Genomic DNA, 25,325 nt, shown 5'->3' with positions numbered 1-25,325 from the left:
AATGGCAAAGATGCATGGGAAGAGTTAAACACCATGTTCGGGGCTAAAGCAAAAACTCATCCCAAAATTGAATTCTATAGGCTAGAAATGAACTTCAATGAGTCACTAGCACAATTTAGCAAGATGAAAAGTATTATGACACAAGTAGATGGCATAAATGCCAAGATAGGAGATAAAGGTGCATTAGCCATTCTCTTAAAAAGCATGCCAACAGAGTACAATTCATTGGTGACAACACTAAAGAATTTGCCAGAACCAACCTTTGAAGGATGTGTCTCTCTTCTTGAAGAAGAAAAGGAGCTAAAGCAAAGAAGCACAACTGGAGAACAACAAGACAACCAATAAATGCTTCCACTATGGAAGGATGGGACAATACCAAAGTGAATGTAGACTCAAGCACAAGCCAAAGTGTATTGCAAGAAGCTCGGACACAAAGAAGAGAAGTGTAGATTCAAGAACTAAGAAGCCAGCTATGTGGAGTATTCATCGAGCAAAGAGGAGATTTCCCCCAAACGACAAGCTCTTCTAAGAGCTACATCAACAAAACTCACTACCCAAGCCTATGTTTTTATCTTAAATATTGTAAAGGTCATCAAATGAGTAGACCTAAATTATGTTGTTTCCACCACACCTCACCATCTTAAGTAGCCATGTTGGCACTAGGTAGGCAATCACCCCTTACCACCTTAAGTAGCTATGTTGGCACACTAAGGGGGGGGGGTGTAGGCAATCACACCTTACCACCTTAAGTAGATATGTTGGCACTAAAGGGGGAGTGATGACATGTTATAACACCTGACATCCAAACACTTGTAGTAGCCTAAGAATAGGACACCAAGGGGGGCCGTTGGGAAATATGGTACCATGGAGAAAAAGTCTTGGAAGGGAGTGAGAGTCAAGCACCTAGCATAATCCCACATGAGAAATAAAAGCCAATTCGTACTTGAGGACCCTAGCCTACCCTAGCTCTCCACAAGAGAGAGTTACTCTACCGAGAGTGGCTTGAGGTGCCAACTAGTACGACCCTTGCATTCTCCTCTCCTTCTCTGTATCTTACAAGGCTTGAGTGTTCTTTTCCATTTGAACAATAGCGATCTGAACAATCTACCATCTAAAATTCTAGCAATTTAAATATCGTGGATGATCCAAGGACTAGATTAACGATCTTAATATAGGTGTGATCTAGATTGTCAATGATCTAGAGATAGGAACGGCGAGATCAGAAAATGTCCATATACACTAATGCTAATACTCATAGTCATGATGAAATCAACCAAGTGAAGAGATAGTCTACCTCAAGCACACCTAAGAGAGATTTCTCTTCATTCCACCACTCCCAAGAGACAAAGAATATAATGAATTAACATAAAACATAAAAGAGGTTAAAAAGCAAAGCCTACTCTAATCACACAAATCCACTCCTAATCACACCAATAGCACAAATAATCACTTAAGATAACTCAAATCCTGCTCTAGAATACATCTCCTCAACATTCCACCAAGGATTTGTATCCAAGGGAAAAGATAGAGTGAGTAATAAAAGATTTTTGTGTAGAAAAATAGCTTTACTTCCTTACCTCATCCAATACTAGTTTGATCCTCCTCGGTAGTGGCGCCATGTGTTCATGTTGATGACCTTCTTGCTCTCTAGCAAAGAACCATAGTGCTAGTGCTTAGACCACTTGTCTTGGATCATGGAAGTATTAAAGAGGCTAAAGAGGCCAAGAGATGTGTCAATCCCTCTTGTTCGAGCCTTTTCTCTACTCCCTAATCAACTAATTAATCCTTCCAAAAGGAGCTAGAAAGTTTGAACCACCTTCTTCTCTACAAACATGCTTAATCACATTGTCACTCAAGCAAGCAAGCATACACACTCAACACACTCCATCCACACACACACACACACACACACACACACACACACACACACACACACACACAAGCACACATCCTACAGTCAACAAGTGCATCCTACATTCAACAAGTGCAACAATCAAGCAAGCAAGAAGGTAAGATGTTAAGAGAAAAATAAGTTTTACACTTGAGAAATGATTGAATTCCCATATTTACACTATCAAAAGTTGTATATATATAAAAGGGCTTTTCCTGGTCACCCCAACTTAAGTGGGTGCCCATTTCCTATATTTATCCATGTATACAAGGCTTGTGATTATGGCTAGCTTTTGATACATCACTAGTCCATAGCCATAATCTCAATAAATCTTAGGATAAAGGTGGGGATTTTGGATGTATGGAAAATAGTTAATTATTGTACTTAATGCATTGTGTTGTGTTAATTTCTTCACTATTTTATATGTTTTCATATGTATTTACCATGGTTGATTTATTGGCACATGTCATTTAGATTTATTGGCACATGTCATTCAATGCTAGTTTGAAAGGTAAGTGAGTGGTGAGTATCAAAATCTTATTAGTGCAAAGGCCAATTGCTCGTAATTCCTTTTAGTCAATGAGGTGGTGAGGTGGAGGCATGGTCGACTACTTGCCTAGGGAAGTGTTAACTGTTGAAATAGCAATGTGTGAGGGTGCAACAAGTGTAGCAAGGGGGAAAGCATGCACATTAGAAAAGAAGAAAGACTAAGGATCCTAGATCAAAGGTTTACTTGTATGGTCACTTGTAAAAGGTAAAATCAATGGTAAAAAAGGTAAAGTCAATGGTTAAAAAAGTAGCACATGGAAAGTGTATGTAGTGTGAGAATTTATGGACATATGTGTGGCATAAGGGTGCATATATCTTATGAGATGGAGCTCCTTGAGAGTTATAAAAACATGTAACCTTGGATTGTTTGAGGAGCTTGATTAATAAGATTGTCTTGATGATTAAGTGTGACATTGCTTCGGTATGTTGTTAATCCTTTTAGCTTCTTAATCATGGCTTTTTTCTCATATTATGATCCACCCTAGGTATCATATATTTGATATTATGATCCATCCTATCCTAGGTAGCATATATTTTAACTTGGTATTAGAGCCCCCTAGGGTTGTGGTTCTTAGTAAGAGATTGAGATTAGGGTTTTGTATTTTTAGATTTGTGATTATGCCATTAAGGTGTGATTAGTTCTGTCTTTTTCTCCATTTCTTATTAGATCTTTCTTGATGTTAGAGAGAGAGAGAGAGAGAAAAAAACATCAAGAGAAGGAGAGAACCAACTCACTCAGCCCTATAAGAGCCATCTCCTAGGCTAGCTCATAGCATGCAATTAGAAATCCTATTTCTCTTACATATTAGATCAAAGTTTTATTTTCAGCATTCACCATAAGTAGCAACAAGAGGGTGTACAAAGAGTAGAGCTAGAAATTTAGTAGCCCTACCTGGTCCCCATCAATAGAGACATTCAACAGAAAAAGAAGAAGCTACATCAGAGTTTACCCAAGATCTGTCAAACAATGATGCACTACACATAGAATTAGAAGGATAGAATATGTGAGACCAACAATGCCACTACAACAAGTAACAACGACAGTTTCGTTTGCACCATACCAACAAACATCAACGAAGACAATATGGGAGATAAAAAGAAGAACGACAAGTTGGGGGAATGTTCAGGACAGTAACTATTAGTGCTACTACTGCAAGGGCATCATACACAGAAATTCTCAAGGCTAAGTGTGGAGGATCAGACACCGATATGAACTGCAACAACTAGCACCAACTGTGTAAAATAATGTGCAAAACCCCATGGTAAACATGGTGCACGTTGAGCTAATGACAAACTTAAAAAAAGATGTGATTGTAAATGTAGTCATGAGGTCAATGGGACTTGCCAAAGAAATGAAAGAACCTATGAGGAAAAAGAAAAAAAAATGTAAATTAGGAAGGATAAAGGAAAGTGAGGGATGAAGATAGAAATGGTGCAGAAAGAACAAGGTCATGTCCAAATAATTTGGAGAGCCCATCCCAAGAAAACCTAAAGAAAGGAAGTATGAATCAAAAGAAAATGTAAAAAATCCGAGAAGAGATAGTCTAAGCAAAACAAAAAGCAAAAATACAGAAGAAGAAGTTGTAGTGGGATGATGTGCCACCATGCGAGAGAGAGAGAGAGAATTGATGTCATGTTGCAGAGAAGGAGAGAGTGAGGGTGGGAGAAACCAACACAAAAAGACTAACTCTCCGAACCATATAAAGAGAATCACACAAACCTTATATTCATACTTTATGAATAGGGTCCCCCCCCTAAAAAAAGATGGGACCCAATTGCATACTTAGGGTGTTTACAGACTGCGCCCATTTTCTTGGAAATTGATGGGGAGTCTCCCCAATCCATCTAGGTTTTTTCCCTTTTTGCCAGTACTCGTCCTCCGGACAGGGAGGAATGCATACCATGGAGGCAAGCCTTAATTTGCAGCCCATCTAGCACTTGTGTTGCTATTGCAAACATCATTCATTTGCTACGCATGTCCAGCAAGGCATTGCCCAACAACCCTTGACAGATAATTGGATTAGGAATTTTTTTGTGTTTGTCACTTGCTCCTCTACTGCCCACATGCCTAAGATGCAAGTGACGTTGACCATGTCAAGATGAAGGCCCTAAAATTGTATAACCGTTAAAGAAAGTTCACTTTTTCTTGACCTCATCTATTGGGCACATTGTGCAAATAGTGCAGACCAAGCACTACATCGAGTGGGTAGAGCTGTCTATAAAGGGGTAAAAGTACACATAATAACAACCAATAAAATGAGTACAAATATGCGGGTTTGGGCGGCCTACTTATCTACCACCACGGGAAAAAACATGCATGTGTATACATAGGAAGAAAACACACACACACACACACACACACACACACATTATATCAGCTTTGGTTTAAAAAAAATATTTGTTTTGGATCTCATCAACTTTCCCCATAGCATGCCACTCTAGTGCGTTGCCAAACATGGTATTATTTTCAGGCCATATTTTACACCTAATGCATTCCAAGAGACAACAATCGAGAACTGCAATCTCAACATATATATCCATCAAAGCAATGCTAACCACAATATTTTTTCAAAGCAACCTCTGTATAGCAATCTCATCATGCATTGCCCTTTGTCAATTGCTTCTATGCTTCCACATACTTTCAACATGCAAGGCCATATTTTACACCTAATGCATTCCAAGATATAACATTCAAGCATTACAATCTCAACATGCATATCCATCAAAGCAATGCCAACCATAATATTTTTTCCAAGCAACCTCTGTATAGCAATCTCGTCATGCTTCCACATTGTTTCAACATTCACCACACCTACATACATATCCATGAGCATGGCACCTACATACATATCCATGAGCATGGCACTTGCATACATATCCATGAGCATCGCACTTGCATACATATCCATGAAAGCATTACAGAGCACAATATCATCCCCCATCAACCCTTGCCTACATGTCCACCTTGGTCCTCTTAGGTATAAACTACAGTTAATGCACTTTAACTGTAGGTATAAACTATAGTTAATGCACTTTAAGAGATATCTCAAGAAGGGAGTTCCCCAGGCTCTTGTTATTCTTTTACAAGTGCACCACACTTGGCATATATATAAATTGAAATTTGAAGTGTTTCATTGGTCGTGCTAGGCATATACTGCAATTAGTGAAACTTAAGCTATTGCAAGAACATTAAATTTGGCATACATATCCATCTTAACATATCCCAAAAGTCCCTTTTGTACATACATGAGCACATTCTAGGAGAATTGCACTTGGCATACTGTACATTAGAGCACCGCCGCACCTACATACATATCCATGAGCATCACACCTGCATACATATCCATGTGAAAGCATTGCAAAGCACAATATCATCCCCCATCAACCCTTGCCTACTTGTCCAGCTTGGTCCTCTTAGGCATAAACTGCAATTAATGCACTCCAAGAAGAGACGTTTTGAGAAGGGAGTTCCCCAGGCTCTTGTTATTCTTTTGCAAGTGCACCACACTTGGCATACATATGAATTGAAAGTTTGATGTGTTTGATTGGCCAGGCTAGGCATATACTACAATTAGTGGAACTCAAGCTATTACAAGAGCATTCAATTTGGCATACATATCTATCTTAAGATATCCCAAAAGTCCCTTTTGTACATACATGAGCACATTCCAAGAGAATACATCCCTACTCATACATATCAAGCAAAAGAGTTAAGAGCTTTCCAACCTTGCTTTTTTTATGAGTACACAATGAAGGAACAAAACTATGCTCTTATGCATGTTAAACAAATACACATTTGCAAAGATTTAAACCTCTCTCTCCCTCCCTTTCTCCCTCTCTCTCTCACACACACACATATTAAAATCTCTCTCATAGCACACATAAATCAAATCTCTCTCTCTTTCTCTCTTCACAGGCACGTACACTTGCAACACATTGATATACACACACAATCATGCACATTAAAACGTCTCTCTCTCTCTCTCTCTCTCTCTCTCTCTCTCTCCACACACACATACACAATCTTAGATATACACAAAACCTGCATTAAACACAAACATACACATTACAATTATTTTTAAGCCTCTAAGCAAAATCACATCTGAACATATGTCAATCTACACGAATGAGTTGCTAAAGTCCTTGTAAGATGCTACGAAAGGCGTGTGCGTCCGGTTGATCTTCATCTGACCGCCCTCTGTTGCCCAGCTCTATCGCCATCCCATATCGTACCATACACGTTCAATCAATTGGTTGTGCAGGTAAGGCACTCCTGTCTCTGCTTCTATGTTGGGAAAAACCTTGATGGGCGTATCGTCCACAAAAAATCTGTGCAACCGCATCCACACGAACGGTCCTAAAACAAAAAACAAAAACAAAAGCCTTCATTTTTTAACTATATTTTCGCCAACCAAACCCTACGTAAAAAAAAACCTGACTTTAATATTGAAAAAAAAGTAAGTGTTTAAAGAGATCTAAAAAAACCATATAATTTGGGTTTTTGCCTTTGTTTCCCTCCACTATTAAATAGTTAAATAAACACAGTACTAATCCCATTAATTGTATGATTAGCTTTATAATACATGAAATAAAACACAATCACTTTACCTGCTAAGCTCTCACCCGTTGAATTTTTGCTTTTCTGTATTGCTTTGCCATGGCCTCCAACGACGACCTCTTAGAACCGCTCTTGCAGCCCTATAGTGAGGACCATCTCAACACTAAAAAGCTTTCCCTGCCGCACAAACAAAAGTGAAGGTATTGGCATTACCATTATATCTTGTCAAGTGTGCATGAGCTTGTCTCACGACTCACGATTAGTAGCTTAATTAGACCGACTCAGAGCAGTGTACACTGTACACTTAACGCATATGTCAAACACGGGTGGTGGTGGAAACCTTTCATGGATTCCTCGCCACACCATAGACAAAGGGTACACATACCTCTTCGAGCAGCCCCTCGCCCTCACACGCCACCAGGTGCCAAAATATAGCCCCCCTCAACCTCTCTCATTTGGCAGACACCCACGTCTTCCTCGCCGTATTGTTCCTGAATAATAATCTGCCACGTAGAACTTCTCATTCACAACGGTAAAGGACATGCTCTATCCATGGAGAGGCTCCGACAGAGAGGGGCAGCGTTGTTGCTGCTGGTCCACCTTGCCGATCATCTCTATGGTGAGTTGATCATCATCTTTGCCTCTAGCAACAACAATGCTGCAAGAAGATGGAGTAACCGGATTTCCAATAACGCCCACATGTGGAGAGCTCCTAGAAACCAACGAACTCTTCATCTCCTCTAACAACACTCTCCTCGCCCACCACGGTTGCTCCGGGCTCATCATATCCAAGTCCTCCCCCCCTCGAGGTCTGGCAAATCTGCTGCCAGCAAGTGCATCCTCAAGATCAGCAAAAAGAACATCACCAACCGGAACACTGTTGCCCCTACTACCTTGGAAGGCCGCTTCGTCACTCTCATCAGCGCGAGGAGCTCGGCACAGCACCATGAAAGATACCCAATCAAGCTTTTGGACGACTGAGATGGCCAGTAGCTCGCCCCTGTCCATTTGTGTAGTAGTTGAAGACCCAAAGCACCAATAACAACATCAGCCAGAGAATAGAGTCGTGGAGGTTTGTGCAATTGCTGTTGAAGACTTGAAGCACTGACAACAACACCAGCCAGAGAATAGCACCGTGGAGGTTCATCTTGCATTTCTTGCCCTGAGCAAACGACACTCTCTCTCTCTCTCTCTCTCTCAAAAAGGCATTTTCCAAATTCCGTGTTTGAAATTAGAAAGTTGAAATAAATGACGCTCAACTGGCATTACAGGCATTGCAGGGGCGAGGAAAGGTGAGGACACCTCTGCACATGCTCGAAAGAGACTCGACCAAGAGAGTATCAAAAAAAGACGCCAAGTGTAAAGAGGGAAGGCAAGCCCTCTAAATTATATATAGAAGTTTATAAATGTTGTAAGAGGCCAATGAGGTGATAGCTCAAGTGGTAAAGGTATTTATCTAGGACTAGGGGGTCATGGGTTCAAAACCTTACAAGGTTTCCCTCTACGGATAAATAAGAAAGCGACTAACTTGAGGTAAATACCAGTAATTACTATGAGAGTATCTTACCCCCTAAGGCTAGGTCGAGAAAAAGAGAAGCCCGTGAGAGAGAGTTCTTCGCATTGGATGGTTTTTGGCCAATCAGACAATGAGCCTATGGACCAACATGGGGGTGATTTAAGTGAAAACAAGTAACTACCCCAAAGGCTAATAGGAAAAAAGGTCTAGAATAAGAAAAAGTCCGTGAGAGAGATCTTCGCATTGGATGGTTTTGGGCCAATGGGACAGCGAGCCTATGGTCCAACATGGAGGGGATTTATGTGGACACGTATGTACGGGCACCGATATTTTGAGTGGCTAAAGAATGACCTGCGAGCTTATTGATTTTTAGTGACCATTTGAGAGAGAGAGAGAGACACACAGAGCGAGAGAGAGTATTCCAGGCTTCCAGTACAAAACATGCATGGGCTTCCTTTGGCTGCCCAGTCTCTTCTGAGAGGCCAAGCTGTTGACATGAGTTCTGCTTCACAACCAGTGGGCCTGCACAGTCCACTATGCAGAGGTCGCAGTCTGAGGCGAAGACCCACATCATTTTGCCCTCTTCTGCAAACACCCTACTTCCAAAACGTTTTGTCCCAACATCTGCACAGGCAGGCCCCCCGCATCTTGTTCGCTGCCAGGGCCACCGATGAAGACACACCAGTTCCCCAGGGCAATAACGACACCAATGGCTCTAAATCCTTACCAGGTTACTATAATTCCATGTGTAGTTTTGTATATTTTGCATGGAATCTTTAGGGATGTATTTTGAAAGGAAAACTAAGCACGGATATAAGATACTTTATATGTGATTTGAACTTGTGCTGCTTAAGCTGCTCTGGTTTGGAAAGGTAGGTTGAGAAGTTGAGCTGTGCTGAGTAATGGGAATAGGAAGAGGAAGAACCAACGGATTTACAAGAAGTAGAAGAGGAAGAAAGATAGATCCCAAGAGATGTTGCTTCTCATACATCTTGGATGCCTCTCGTGCTTCTTGGAGTGATAATTTTGATAGTAGGATCATTGCTGCTCCTGTCTACTCAAATGACAACGCTGTGAGTGGCTCCCATGAGGCTAGGAATGGTACTTGGTGCGATTGTGTCATCTTTTGTTTATTCTCCTTAATCGTGGGCTGCACTGAATCATCTCTTGTTTTCCATTCGGGTACGGCTGTACTGTTTCCCTCGTGCTGCTATACGACCACTTTGTGGGCAACTTGGGCGCCCTCTACTTTTGTACGGCTTCCCTGTTTACAGCTTTGGTCGACCTCCTACAAGAGCTGTTCTGAAAGATAGAGGTCTCTATTTCAGCCATTGTGTTGAGGGCTATGTCCTTGCCTTGGACAGCCTTTGAAGATGATTGAATCTTGTTCATATTTTGGAGAACAGTTTGAAGACTTTGAAGGACTTGAAGAACATTTTGTGGAGAACCAATGTAACATGGTTGCAGAAGCTTGTTCATGATTGATTGATTGCGATTAGCACCTAATCAAAGACTTAATTCCATACACAATAAATTGCTTCTTCTTCATCCTCAATGCACAATAGAGAGAGATGACCTAATCTACTATGTATTACTAACATGGAGTTAGTGTTGCATAGAAACGCATTTCGTACAAGTTTGAAACGTACGAAACATTTCGTTCTGTACGAAACACGTTTTTTATTCATCATCATGAATATTTTAATACCCTATAGCCAGTCACATCGAATCGTTTCGTACCCTTTTTGTGCACGTTTCCTAGTGGCGGCCGCCTGTACTTTTTCGCCGTTTTGTGTGCCAGCTTGCCATCGAATCAACGCCCGTGTTAGCCTGCTTGCTCCTTGGTGTCCTTGGGCCTTGTGGAGGTCTTCTAAAGGGGTAATGTCATGTTTTGCTTTATGTTGGTTTTCTTTGCACAACTCACAAAGCAGCACGTTTTTTTTCTCTTCCATCAATATTTATGGCATATCTTTCTCCCCTTGCTCTATTGAGGCCTAAGGCTATCTACCTTCTCTTCCCCTTGCTCTGTTGTTGGCCAAGATGACAGTTAAAATCATGAATCATAAAATGAGATTACTTTATGTTATGTGTCGCACTTGCAGGGCCAACAATCTGCATTTATCTCGGCCTTGTAGGATGCCTCGAACAGGTGATTCTCTGTGGATCAATGTCACCTTCGAGTCTAGATATGGTGGCTCGGGGCTCCGGAAAGTGGAAATGCAACTTTTGTGCTGATAAGCACCATGGCAGTGTCACCAGGCCGAAGGCACATTTGTCACAAACAAAGGGTTTTGGCATCGGGCCATGTAAGCATGTGCCACAAGAAATCTATGATAGCCTAAAGGCTTGAAAGGCCATGCAGCAAGGTATCCCCCTCGAGGATATCCCCAATCTGGGAGAACCTGAAGCACGTCAAAGTGTCTCCAAGAGGACTCGCAGTATCAGAGAGGAAGATACCAATGGTGAGGTTGTAGGTGGTGTTGCATGTGGTTCTAGCTCGGCACCTGAAGCCAAAAGAACTAGTCTTCCAGTGTTCAAGAAAGGACGTGTAGGCGGGGATGCAGAAGGTTGCCATGAAAGAGGCAACGAGGGAGTTGATAAAGTTGTTTATTCAATGTGGATTATCCTTCCACATTGTCAAGACTCCTCGATGGAAGAAGGCAATGAGAGCTATCTCCCGCATTGGGTGTGAGTGGGATGGCCCCTTCTACGAAACATTGTGCACTACTGAGCTTCGCAAGGAGCAACTGGCTGTGGAGATGGAGATGGAGCCTCTCAAGGCCACTTGGGGAAAGTATGGTTGTACTTTGCTTTGTGATGGATGGATAGATGTGCGGAAGAGAAATGTGTACAACATTCTTGTGTCCTCCTACAAAGGGACGATGTTCATTCGTGCCATAGATGCATCGGTGCCAGAGACAGTGGTTACAAGGGAGTTCATTATGTCCCACATGCGCTAGGCAATCAATGAAATTGGCCCTGATAACATTGTGCAGGTGATCACGGACAATGGGTCCAATTGTGGATCCATGGGCAGGATGTTGAAGTTCCCCAAGATTGTGTGGACACCTTCTGCAGCACACAGCCTTGACTTGATGATTGAGGATGTGGGGAAGCTTGATTGGGTGAGCCATGTATTTTCAGCTGCATGTAGCATGGTGAACTTTGTCACAAAGAGGCCAAAGGTTTCGAGCATGTACAGGGGCAATAGTGATCTTGAGCTTCTAAAGCCCTCCATAACTCGGTTTGCATATATGTTTATTGTGGTGGAGAGACTAGTGAGAGTGTGACATGGCTTATTGCGCACTGTTGTGTGTCGTGAATGGACAACATGGGAGGACAAGGATGAGCCCAAGTCTATAGCATTCTCTCGTATGGTCATGAGAGATACTTGGTGGCAGGATATAGAGGGACTTGTGAAGGCGCTTCAACCCATGTATAGTGTCCTTCGGCTCACAGACATGGAGGGGAGTACCATTGGGCTGCTTTATGAGTTCATGGACAGAATTGGTGAAGCTCTCAATGATTGCACTACCTTGTCGCCTGACAGGTGCTCACCCTTGGGCTTTAACTTTAGCCTTTGAGTCTTTCTCTTGAGTCTTGAAGTTATTTTATAAATCTTGATCTCTTATGTATGTCACATGTAGAGTTCAAGATATTAAGGAGATTTGGAATCGGCGTTGGGATTGGTTTCATAGGCCAATCCATGCTATTGCTCACATTTTGCATCCCCTTTGGAGGAATGAGGAGCTAGAGTCAGGATGGACCGAGTACATTACCAAGTTGGTGGGACTGGGAGGTGATATACAGCTTATGAGAAAGCTCAAGGATGAGCTTCTCATTTACCGCAACGGTTGGGCAAGCTACTGCATTGCGCAGGGAGACACAGGTGGAGCCAGTGTCTTGGTGGGAGAAATACGGTATTAGGACATCCAACTTGGTAAGGTTTTTGATTCTTGAATCTTGTATCTTTGTCTCCTATTCTTTCAATATCTACATTCAAATGCTACTCTCTTTTTGACTCTAACTTAACATTCTTTTTTTGTACAATGTAGAGACGGATTGCATTGAGAGTTCTCTCCCAGGATTGCAGTTTAGGGCCTTGTGAGAGGAACTAGAGTACATGGTCTCTTTTTCACACGAAAAAGAGAAACAGACTCTCTACAGCACGATTGGAGAGGCTTGTCTTTTGTCATGGCAATCTCCAATTGCCAGAGCAAAAGGGTCATCCCGCTCGCACTACATGATCTTCTCGAGAGGCTAGTACCAGTGGTGCACCTGCACCTCTAGAGGATGAGGCATTTGAGGACTTGGCTACTGGCAGTGATCCTGAGAGTGAGGCTGTAGAGACAAAAGATGCAGATGAGGATGAGGATGAGGATGCAGATAGCAGCTAGCAGCTGCCAGCATCATTTTATTTGGACATGTTATTTAGTTTGAACTTTGTTATTTAGTTTGAACTTTGGACATGTTATTTATTTTGATCTTAGATTTTGAGTCATGACTCATCACCCACATGGTGATCCTTTTGATTTCTGTTTAGTCATCACCCACGTGATTTGTGATATCATCATATCTTACATGTATTTTGTTTTTATTGAAATGAATTCAATGTGGTCTCTTATAAGTTAGGTCAATAGTTTTTTCTTTTGTATATTTCAAGTTAAAAATATACATGCTTTTTCTATTTTGTATGAAACCTTTTTGTACCCGTTTTATACCTTTTATGAAACGTTTCAAAACGTATGAAACCCGTTTCATACCTGCCGTTTCAGAAATGCCTGGCAGCACTGCATGGAGTATACACCTGTGAGGGCAAAAGGACGAACGGACTAGATGTACGAGAGATCAGAGCAAAACAACACAGCATGAAATGGGTGAGTGAGTGTATATATGATGGTGAGTGAAAATATGTACAAGAGGTCCTCTGATGTGAGGAGACTCTGAGTAGAAGACCAGTGCAGAAGCAAAGATGATGTCGGAGCTGAAACACGGTCGGTGACGAAGGCTTGCATCAATGTGAGGCAAAGGCACTCCGTGAGGTGGTCGATGTCAAAGGCTCGGAAGGTGAAGTGATGATGATGCAGACTCTGGTGACAAGGGTGCTGCGGTACCTAAATGATGATGAAGAGCGGAGAGGGCTGCCGTCCTGAGTGGTGCAAGCTCTAGTGACAAGGGTGTTGCAATACCTGAGGGGTGGTGAGGAGCAAAGAGGGCTGCTGTCCCGAGTGGTGGTGTGCAATCTCTGACAAGGGTGCTGCAATACCTGAGGGATGGAGAGGAGTAGAGAGGGCTGCCGTCCCGAGTGGTGTGAGATGGTGACCAGAGAGTGGGCTGCTGTCCCAAGGTAAACTAAGAAAAACGATGATAAACTGTTGCAGAGAGTGGGCTATTGTCCCAAGTGTTGTACCGATGATATAACACCGAGGTGCTGTACTATGTAGCAGAGAGGGCTACTGTCCCAAGTGGTGTACTGATGATAAAATGGTGAGGCGCTGTACTGTGTAGTAGAGAGGGCTGCTGTCCCATGAACAGAAGATAACAACGCTGAGGTGCTGCATGTAGTAGAGAGGGCTGCTGTCCCATGAGTTGAAGATAAAAACGCTGAGGTGCTGTACTGTGTAGCAAAGAGGGCTGCTGTCCCATAAGCTGAGGTGAAACGCTGGTATGCTCTATGTAGCAGAGAGGGCTGCTGTCCCATAAGCCGAGGCAAAACGTTGGTGAGCTGGAGTAGAGAGTCGATGATGAAGCGGTTTTAGTGCGGGCACCGGCAACAGCAACACCAGCAGATGTGGTCCGGGGGGTGTGAGGGAGGGCATGGGCGGGGGGGTGCGGCACGGCTCGAGACTTGATGTGTCTATGAAGTGGTACTATGTGCTGAATGATGAGTCTCTCCTATATATAATGAGAGGGGCTGCTGGTCGGCCAGACCAGGGGTTGTCGGTGAGCAGTAAGACCCACAAAATCTAAAATAAAATAGATAAAATCTAGTGTAATCCTCTTTTTAGGACTGGACAAGAACTGTTTTCACACACCCCCTCTCAGGCCAAAAAGGGGACCATGAGAGAAGATGAGAGAAAAAAGGATGCCAGGGTCCCACACAAACACATTGGCAGAAGGAGTGTATCCCTCTCTGGAAGCAAAGTCTTCTAAAGTTAGAGAGGGAGATCGTGATGGCAAAGGTAGGGAAGGTGAGCTGATGTAGATGGGTTGATCGTCTCCCAAAGAAAGATCTTGAACGGGGCTCTCCTCTGAGTAAGAAGTCCCATTCCTTGTGTGCTCCAGATCAGAGTTTGGAGAATCAACTTCTGGTGAGAAGAATTGGTCCTACAGGAGTGCGGGTAGACGATCCATGCTGTGTGCTCTCGAGGTCTTCAATCCCTTTGCTCATGATAGCTCTGATACCATGTGAGGGAAAAAGGACAAAAGGACCAGATGTATGAGAGATTAGAGCAAAACAACACAGCATGAAATGGGTGAGTGAGTGTATATATGATGGTGAGTGAAAATATGTACAAGAGGCCCTCTAATGTGCGGAGACTTTGAGTAGAAGACCAGTGCAGAAGCAAAGACGATGTCGGGCTGAAGCACAGTTGATGATGAAGGCTCGCGTCGATGTGAGGCAAAGGCACTCTGTGAGGTGATCGGTGTCGAAATTTGTGTCGGTGGATGCAGGGCACTCCGAGGTGGTAGTGGGCAGCGGAAGGTGAAGTGATGATGATGCAGACTTTGGTGACAAGGGTGCTGCGGTACCTGAATGGTGATGAAGAGCAGAGAGGGCTACCGTCCCGAGTGGTGCAAGCTCTGGTGACAAGGGTGCTGCGATACTTGAGGGGTGGTGAGGAGCAGAGAGGGCTGCTGTCCTGAGTGGTGGTGGTGCAAAGCTCTGGTGGCAAGGGTGCTGCAATCCCTGAGGGATGGAGAGGAGCAGAGAGGGTCCCGAGTGGTGTGAGATGGTGAGCAGAGAGAGGGCTACTCACAAAGGTAAACTGTAGAAGAAAAACGATGCTGAACTGTAGCAGAGAGTGGGCTGCTGTCCCAAGTGGTGTACTGATGATAAAACGCCGAGGTGCTGTATTGTGTAGCAGAGAGGGCTGCTGTCCCAAGTGGTGTACTGATGATAAAACGCTGAGGTGCGGTACTGTGTAGCAAATAGGGCTGCTGTCCCATGAACATAAGACAAAAACGTTGAGTTGCTGTATGTAGCAGAGAGGGCTGCTGTCCCATGAGCTGAAGATAAAAACGCTGACGTGCTGTACCGTGTAGCAGAGAGGGCTGCTGTCCCATAAGCTGAGGTAAAACGCTAGAGAGCTGATGATGAAGCAGATGTAGTGCAAGCCCTGGCAGCAGCAACACCAGCAGATGTGGTACCGGATGTGTCTATGAAGTGGTACTATGTGCTGAATGACGAGGCTCTCCTATATATAGCTAGTGGGGTTGCTGGTCGGCCAGACTAGCGGTTATCGGCCAGCAGCAAGACCCACAAAATCCAAACTAAAACAAATAAAATTCAGAATATGTCAGAATACGCTGCGGAGATGATGACCAAATCTGGGAACACGAGCAAACGCAATGCAGAAAAACAGCACAAGAGAGAGAGAGAGATAGAGGCGTGTAACTCTGCTCTATATACACAAAGAAGATCCTGAATATGATACAATGTGGCAAGGGGGCTGTGGGGCCATTATGGCCCCAGCACTGCAGTCGGCCTGCTCTAGGACAGCTGACAGGTGCATGAACTCCACGACCAGCCCCTACACCCAGTCGGCCAGGTGTGAACAGTCGGCCTGCATGGAAACAAATCCACGACCTGTGCAAGTGAAACCGATCCCGTCAAGTGGGAAAGACTCCGTTGGACACCCACACGCTTAATAGCACAACTTTAAAACCACAAATTTGAAATGGACAACTTAAAACAACTTGAAATTTAAAAGAAATGAAATGGAAAGATGGACACCAGCACTGGGGCCGGAACGGGCCGACCCCCCCCTCAATATATGATATATTTATTGGGAGTATTTAATAAATACAATGCTCCATGGGTTCCAAGAACCAGATAATGTCCATGTACATATGAAAACAGTACCAAACAAATAGGCTCGAATTTCGATGTAGAAGCTCGAAGCAGAACGACCACTAGTGTGGTCCAATCGCTACGGTCCTATGCTTTCACTGGACTCCGCAGAGAGCGCCTCACTGGTGTTCCGGGACCACGCACAAACAGGCGCTCTCGTACTAACGCCTGGCTCTCCCGATCTCAGCACCTTTGGATCGAGGTTCGCCAATATAGCTTGGACAACCCGGCACCGAACGGGTGTTGGCCGAGCGGGATGAATCCTTTATCAGATTTAAACATAAAAATACTTTATTCAAATCTGAAAGTCACTTACTTGTGGATGGTTGATAGAAAACCAATACTTGTGGTATGCTGAAGCCACCCTTGTTGAAGAAAGAGTTGCCTCGTGTAGAACTATCAAGACAAGCATCACCACGAAAGACCACAGCCGCCTGCTGTGAGAGAAGGAGCACAACTTACTGGTGGTGGACAATGTCCTGGAAGCAAGATGCCAATGGTTGGTGATGCACACGCAGCCTGCGGGTGTTGGACACACGCAGCCAGTTGCTTTGGTGGGCTGCGTAGAAGGAAGGAGATGCAGTCGCCTGAGGGTAGAGAAAAGGGCAGCCTGTCAGTAGCCGCCTGTGAGAGCAGCCACAACAGTCCTTGTGGAGGTGACCCACGTCTGAGAACAGTGGAGAAGGGCAGCGCAGCCTGTAGGAGCAGCCGCCTGTGGAAGTAACGTGCAGCCTGCAGGAGAACTCATGCAAAGGAAAGGACAGCGCCTCTTGCTGGTGTTCAGTCGCCTGTGGAAGCAGAGACAGCACGCTGTAATGCAGTTACAGCCAGCCGCCTGGGAGAAAGAGCAGCGTGGAGTAAACAGCCGCATGTAGTAGCACATGCGCAGCCTGGGATGGTCGACGTTTGGAGGAGTAGCGCAGCCGTCAGCAAACAAGCGATGAAGGCGCACAAAAATCATGCGTGCCCATGTGGTCGTGGGGATCTTCTTTTATTAAGGTTGGAGAGGGAGTTTTACTTTGGTGATACCCACGCATGCATGTGGGGGACTAGTGGGGGTAGGTGACCATGCCCACCCCCACACTCACTTAAAAGTGGGGCTCCCCACCTTGGCCCCAAAGTGGGTGCCCACTTTTAAATAAGTGTGAACACCTAACCTTATAAAATAAAGGGTTAGAATAAAAAACATTAAAACAACATGTGTAACATACTTACCACCTGTTCACACGCACCAAAACTCGTCAGAATACAGGGCAGACTTCACGACTCACTGGCAGGCGTCCCCGCTCAGTAAGTAACACGTCAAGCAGGCAAACACACAAATACATGTCATGCGAAAACAGTTTCAAACATGCAAAATATGTGTGCATGTGCAAATAGTAACATGGACATATCTCCCGTTCATGGAACAAGTACAAAATATCTGTCGGCACAAAACTGGCACGACATAAAACATAAAAACCTGGTCTTCCTATGGAGTGACAGTCCCATAGGTAAGACACAGTTCCAGGCACGAGTCTCCCTATGGTGTGACAGTCCCATAGGCAAAACACGGCACGAATACTGGCTCTTCCATGGCGTGACAATCCCATGGGTCGAACACAGTCCAGGTCATACACGGGTGGCACTAGTCTGGCTCCCGTCCATACGACACCATCCTGCTAACACACGGGTGGCACCAGTCTGGCTCCCGTCCAAGTCAGCAAAAATACTGGCCTCTTCACACGAGACACCGGCCTGGCCTCACGTGAACGAGACGCAAAAACTGGAGATGGACCAAATGGTCGGCCAATTGGTGACATCCCCCCGGGCTTCTAAAGAGTTGACCTCAACTGAAAAGCCTCAAGATATGCCTGCAACAATTGCGGATAATCTGCAAAATAATCCTCATTTACCCATTTGGCATCAATAGGCAAATAATTCTTAAACTTCACAAGGTATCTCCTGGAAAGCTTTCCTGCAGGTAGCTTTCTCTCGTTGTGAAAAACAATCTGTTCTGGCTGGAGGATCTCCTCAAGCTCTTCAATCTCTGGCGGATCTTCTGTGTGACAGGCTCATCAGGATCTGGCCCCACATATTTCCGAAATAGACTCACGTGAAAAGCATTGTGAATCTTCCAATGACTAGGTAAAGCAAGCCTGTAGGACACTTCATTGATTTTGTGAATCACCTTGAAGGGTCCATAATAGCGAGGAGAAAGCTTAGGATATGATCCTTCTCGTCCTGGCCTCTTTCGAAGCCTAGCCTTCTCAAATTTCAGCAATACCCAATCACCTTCTTTGGCTTCCATGTCCCTTCTATGCTTGTCAGCAGCCATTTTATGCTTATCCTGAGATCTTGCAATGGCTGTCCGCACCTGACCAAAGGCAACATCCAAGTCACGAACATATTCATCAGCTGCAAAAATCTCATCCTTGGTACGAAGGATGGGTGGCAAGACCACTCTGCCATAAATAATCTCAAACGGAGCCTTTCCTGTGGAAGCATGGATCGTATTGTTGTAGGCAAACTCAACAAGTGGAAGATACTTCTCCCATGCACTCTTTTGATCTGCCACATAACACTTCAACAAATCCAACACGGCTGAATTTGCAGCTTCACTTTGGCCATCCGTTTGGGGATGATAAGCTGATGAAAACTCAAGCTTAGTACCCATATTATCAAACAAAGCCCTCCAAAATAGGCTTGTAGTCCTGGGATCTCTATCCCCAACAATGGATTTAGGCATACCATGATGCTTGAAAATATTAGCAAGAAAAAGCTTTACCATATGATCAGCTTTGATGGTTTTCTTGACGGGCAAGAAGTGAGCTTGCTTGCTAAACCTGTCCACAATAGTCCAAATAGCATCATTCCCATGCTGGGATCTAGGCAAATCCATAATAAAATCAATCGTGATACTTTCCCAAGGTTGCGAGGGAATAGGCAATGGCTGAAGCAAACCTGGAGGCTTTTGCCTGTCAAATTTCACCTTTTGGCAAGTAATACATGCACGCACATAAGCCTCAATGTCTTTACGCATGCTTGGCCAAAAGAAATACCTCTGAATCATGCGAGTAGTAGGCATAATACCTCTATGACCAGCATATGGTGGAGCGTGACATTCGTCCATAACCTTTGAACGCAAATCCTTCACCACACATAGGCAATTATCCTTCATGAGATAACCCTCGTTGATAACATAAGAGGCATGTGAATGACCAGCCATCAAATCAGTCCATATATGGCAAAAATCAGCATCCAAATGATACAAATCTCTCATAGCAGATAGATCTCCATGAGAGGCCACTGAGACTGCAGCAACATAAGGCCTCCTAGATAGTGCATCGGCCACTACATTTTTCTTTCCTGGAGTATGCACAATCTGAAAATGAAACATGGAAAGAAAGTTTGCCATTCTCATCTGCTTCTCTGAAAGCTTGGTTTGAGATAGAAAGTATCTCAAGCTTTGATGATCTGTCTTGACTACAAATTCAGCCCCAAGAAGGTAGTGTTTCCAAATCTTTAAGGCGTGAATTACAGCCAAGAGCTCTTTCTCATAGATATCCATATGAAGCTCAGCATCATGCAAACGACGGCTCTCGTATGCAACTTCATGCCCTTCTTGATTTAGGACAGCTCCTATACAATCACCACAAGCATCACATTCAACCACGAATGACTTGTGCAAGTCAGGAACAATCAATACTGGACCACATATGATCGCATGCTTGAGCTGCAAGAAAGCATCCTGTTCCTTTGAAGTCCATTTGAAAGCAGTTTTCTTCTTCGTGAGATCATGTAGAGAAGTGGCAATCATAGCAAAATGCCTTATGAAACGCCTGTAGTACGAACATAATCCCAGAAAACTACGTACTTGATGTACGTTTTGCAATTCGGGCCAATTCCGAATAGTCTCTATCTTTGCAGGATCCATTGTAACTCCATCCTTGGATACAATATGTCCCAGATAATGAATCTCTGAAAGGAAAAACTCACTTTTCTTGGCATTGACGAAAAGTTTATGCTTCCGCAACTCTTCGAACACTGTGACCAAATGAGTTCTGTGTTCCTGCTCATTCTTGGAGAAAACCAAGATATCATCAAAGAAGACTCCTGTAAACTTGCGATGAGTTCGGAATATCCTATCCATCATACGATTAAAGGTAGCAGGAGCATTGGTGAGACCAAAAGGCATTACCAAGAATTCATATAATCCGAAGGCTGTCCTGAATGCAGTCTTATGGACATCTTGTGGCACCACGCGTATCTGGTGATAACCACTCTTCAAATCAAGTCTGCTAAAGCAAGCTGAACCATCAAGCTTATCCAAGATATCATCAATACGTGGAATTGGGAATCTGTTCTTGATGGTAAGCTTGTTCAAAGCTCTATAGTCTACACACATACGGAATGATCCGTCCTTCTTTTGAACAAGAAGCACAGGAGAGCAGTAAGGTGAGGAACTAGGCTGAACCAAACCTTTCTCTAAAAGCTCGTTTACCTGCTTCATAATTTCTTCTTGTTGTGCAGCACTCACTCGGTATGCGGGTTTGTTAGGTGGAGAACTACCTGGCACAAGATCTATGCGGTGATCTTCAGGCCTTTGGGGAGGTAATTCACCTGGCAACGAGTCAGCAAAACAGTCGTTGAATGCATTAAGAAAATTCAGCCTATCATTAGACATAGCATCCACATTTTGTTGATTTGGCACAAGACTATCACGCACAAAAACCAAGTACGCTGAAAGACTCTTTTTCATTGCTTTATTAATTTGGATGTGTGATACAACTGGGATGGAATCCCCTTCTTTGCCAGCATCAATAAAATGCATGCGGCCTTTATGCATAAAAGAAATCATATTGGACTTGTAATCTTTGCGGGGCTCAAGCCTATGGTGCCACGGCTTGCCCAACAATACATCACATCCGTTCAGAGGAGCAACTAGAAAATGCTCATTATCAAGGTAGCCCTGTATATGGATACGCAACTTCCCAATCAAAGGGGTAACCTGCACCTCTTTACCAGTAAATGCAGCTTCGGCTTCAATCTGGGGTTCCTTGTTTTCAACCTCAATACCCAAAGCAGCTGCCATTTGCATAGAGATGAAATTGTCAGTTGCACAATCATCAAACATAAAGAGTGCGGGCTGATCCTTGATTTGCCCCCAAGCCTTGCAAACCATTCTCTCTTTAGCATCATGACCTGTATTACCTTGCACATCAGGAACTGCATGTACATTAGCTTTGGTGTGCTTGTCCTCGTGCTTTGATTTGCGATTTGGGCATTGCCGAAACATGTGGTCTTTGCTACCACAAGAAAAGCATTTTCCATCCTTAGCATATTGCTCTCTTTGCTCCGGGGTTAATCCAAATTTGTTCTTCCTTGGGCCCTGTTCTTTAGATGTGTTATTTTCAGCTTTACCACCCTTGTAAGGCTCCCGGAAGTTCTTTTTAGGTGGCTGTCCACCCTTTTGCTGATTTGGGACAGCCTTGTCCTTCCCCTTGGAACCTCCTTGATCCTGCTTGATCTTGAGCACCAATTGCTCCGTAGCAAGGGCAGAAGCTGTGAGTTGTTGCAACGTATGTTTCGGGTGCAATTCAATACCCGATCTATATGCTGGTTGCAATCCAGAACGAAACTTCCTTTTTCTTTCATCTTCAGTGATTTGCATGAAGGGAGTCACTTCCAGCAACCTTTCCAGAATTTGTTAACATACTGTTGCACACTCTCATTATCTTTTTGTTCCAGCCTATCCCACTTTTGAGTGAGAGTTTGCTCCGCATTGGGTGGCAAGAACTGAGCATAAAATCTATCTTTGAATTCCTTCCAAGTAGAGATGGGATCCTTGGTGATCTTTTCAGTGATCCACCAATGGGCAGCAGTCCCTTTTAGAAACATGCTAGCATGGCGCACCTTTGATTTTTCTATGAAATCCTCATCGCTAAAAGCAATGTCGAACTGTGCCACAAACGCTAGCACCTTAGAAGCATCATGTTCACCATGAAAGACATCAAATTTGACAGATTTATCACCTGCTTTGAACTCCTTGAGCTTCCTGGCATGAGGCTCATGGTCCTCTCTTTTTCTTTTCCCCTTATCCAACGGGGTAGCCCTGTCTGCATGGGCTCCATGGGCCGTCATAGAAGCTTCATGGGGCACGGTGGCATGTGCTCCACGAACTTGAAGCTCAGATGCATGTGACTTACCTGCATATGGCATGGTCTCTCCATGAGACAACTCAGAAGGCAAAATTTTTCTGGAAGTAGACCTGTCACCATGAGATACATATCTTGCATGCATGTGACTTTCGTGCCCTCCATGAGCACTGGCATACATATATCTGTCAAGCTTAGTGCCTTGGGGAGAGGATGCATGTCGAGAGGTGACAGTCACCTCTTCCTTTTGCATAAAAGATTTCAGCCTCTGGGATGCGGGATCTCCATGCTTCAAACGAGGTGGATTTCTGAATTTCAGCTCTCCGTCATCCCCCTCTTTGATATCACCTTTGCGAAGGAGATAGGCAAGTGCCAACTCCCTTGGTTTCTTGCCCACTTCACGAGCCATTGATTCAAAGGTTACATCAACCATAGCATCAGCCTTTCTGGCTTCAATAGCACTTTGCAAATGTGGATCTTCATGTAAAAACTTTAATTCTTGCTCTTGAGCCTGCAAAAGTTTTCTCATATGTTCCATTTCAGCCCTCATAGCATCAGGCTCTTGTTCAAGCATAACTGTCTTTCCTGGAGACAGTTGACCCTTGGATTCACTATCCATAACCCTTTCAAGGGGCTTGTGCCTACCACGCAGGGCATCAGACCCACGAGAAGCACTAGATGGACCCCTCGAATTTGGTACTTCCAAAGGGTTGCCTTGGCTGTCCATTGTGTTTAAAGTTTGCTAAAAGCGGGATGTCCAGTACACAGGTTCGTTTCCCCACTAGGAAGAGGGAAACAACCGTGCTCTGATACCAATGAAACCGATCCCGTCAAGTGGGAAAGACTCCGTTGGACACCCACACGCTTAATAGCACAACTTTAAAACCACAAATTTGAAATGGACAACTTAAAACAACTTGAAATTTAAAAGAAATGAAATGGAAAGATGGACACCAGCACTGGGGCCGGAACGGGCCGACCCCCCCCTCAATATATGATATATTTATTGGGAGTATTTAATAAATACAATGCTCCATGGGTTCCAAGAACCAGATAATGTCCATGTACATATGAAAACAGTACCAAACAAATAGGCTCGAATTTCGATGTAGAAGCTCGAAGCAGAACGACCACTAGTGTGGTCCAATCGCTACGGTCCTATGCTTTCACTGGACTCCGCAGAGAGCGCCTCACTGGTGTTCCGGGACCACGCACAAACAGGCGCTCTCGTACTAACGCCTGGCTCTCCCGATCTCAGCACCTTTGGACCGAGGTTCGCCAATATAGCTTGGACAACCCGGCACCGAACGGGTGTTGGCCGAGCGGGATGAATCCTTTATCAGATTTAAACATAAAAATACTTTATTCAAATCTGAAAGTCACTTACTTGTGGATGGTTGATAGAAAACCAATACTTGTGGTATGCTGAAGCCACCCTTGTTGAAGAAAGAGTTGCCTCGTGTAGAACTATCAAGACAAGCACCACCACGAAAGACCACAGCCGCCTGCTGTGAGAGAAGGAGCACAACTTACTGGTGGTGGACAATGTCCTGGAAGCAAGATGCCAATGGTTGGTGATGCACACGCAGCCTGCGGGTGTTGGACACACGCAGCCAGTTGCTTTGGTGGGCTGCGTAGAAGGAAGGAGATGCAGTCGCCTGAGGGTAGAGAAAAGGGCAGCCTGTCAGTAGCCGCCTGTGAGAGCAGCCACAACAGTCCTTGTGGAGGTGGCCCACGTCTGAGAACAGTGGAGAAGGGCAGCGCAGCCTGTAGGAGCAGCCGCCTGTGGAAGTAACGTGCAGCCTGCAGGAGAACTCATGCAAAGGAAAGGACAGCGCCTCTTGCTGGTGTTCAGTCGCCTGTGGAAGCAGAGACAGCACGCTGTAATGCAGTTACAGCCAGCCGCCTGGGAGAAAGAGCAGCGTGGAGTAAATAGCCGCATGTAGTAGCACATGCGCAGCCTGGGATGGTCGACGTTTGGAGGAGTAGCGCAGCCGTCAGCAAACAAGCGATGAAGGCGCACAAAAATCATGCGTGCCCATGTGGTCGTGGGGATCTTCTTTTATTAAGGTTGGAGACATGTTTTGCCGCATCTAGCTCCTCCTCCTCCACTTTCTTAGCAACCTCTCTTGATCATGTTGTCCGCTCCTCTAGAATCTCTTGTGCATGCTTTGCCGTAGTCGACTGCCCCTTCTTCACTTTCATTGTAAATGCACCTAAGTCCGATGCTTGTCCCTTTGGCATCTCATATGCATGCGGTTGCCCCTTCTCCGCTTTCTGGCTGTTATGCCTTGTCTTACCTTGAGGCTGCAAACCTTATAAAATAAAGGGTTAGAATAAAAAACATTAAAACAACATGTGTAACATACTTACCACCTGTTCACACGCACCAAAACTCGTCAGAATACAGGGCAGACTTCACGACTCACTGGCAGGCGTCCCCGCTCAGTAAGTAACACGTCAAGCAGGCAAACACACAAATACATGTCATGCGAAAACAGTTTCAAACATGCAAAATATGTGTGCATGTGCAAATAGTAACATGGACATATCTCCCGTTCATGGAACAAGTACAAAATATCTGTCGGCACAAAACTGGC

The 25,325-nt window shown here is 44.4% G+C and overlaps 2 protein-coding genes across 5 annotated transcripts in view; both read left to right on the top strand.

Moving 5' to 3' along the window:
* Positions 1-8,797: 8,797 nt before the first annotated feature.
* LOC147636272 (uncharacterized) overlaps positions 8,798-25,325 on the top strand; it is a 32,668-nt gene continuing 16,140 nt past the window's right edge. The window contains exon 1 of one of the 4 annotated variants that reach the window (XR_015266511.1): positions 8,798-9,244. Coding sequence is in view for 2 of the 4 variants with exons in the window: in XM_086801719.1 (XP_086657845.1) it covers positions 8,956-9,244 (289 nt within the window). In the remaining 2 variants the exon portion in view is untranslated. The remainder of the gene's footprint in view (positions 9,245-25,325) is intronic. The other 3 variants (XM_086801719.1, XM_086801720.1, XR_015266510.1) reach the window with 3 other exon arrangements.
* Positions 10,411-13,142, top strand: LOC147636273 (uncharacterized). Its single transcript, XM_086801718.1, has 3 exons — positions 10,411-12,064; positions 12,162-12,454; positions 12,570-13,142. The coding sequence occupies exons 1-2, from the start codon at positions 11,889-11,891 to the stop codon at positions 12,439-12,441; spliced, it is 456 nt and encodes a 151-aa protein (XP_086657844.1). The 5' UTR covers positions 10,411-11,888; the 3' UTR covers positions 12,442-12,454; positions 12,570-13,142.

Source organism: Cibotium barometz, chromosome 8 (genome assembly GCF_041138505.1).
Source record: "Cibotium barometz isolate CiBa-2024 chromosome 8, ASM4113850v1, whole genome shotgun sequence".
NCBI lineage: Eukaryota > Viridiplantae > Streptophyta > Polypodiopsida > Cyatheales > Cibotiaceae > Cibotium > Cibotium barometz.
The sequence above is the reverse complement of the archived record's forward strand: the minus strand, read 5'-3'. Positions and strand labels throughout refer to the sequence as shown.

Bases quoted from the DNA above. Each gene is read 5' to 3' on its own strand.
- LOC147636273 (XM_086801718.1), top strand. From the start codon at position 11,889: ATGGTCATGAGAGATACTTGGTGGCAGGATATAGAGGGACTTGTGAAG. The intron at 12,065-12,161 runs GTGCTCACCCTT...TGTCACATGTAG, and splicing joins ACTACCTTGTCGCCTGACAG to AGTTCAAGATATTAAGGAGA.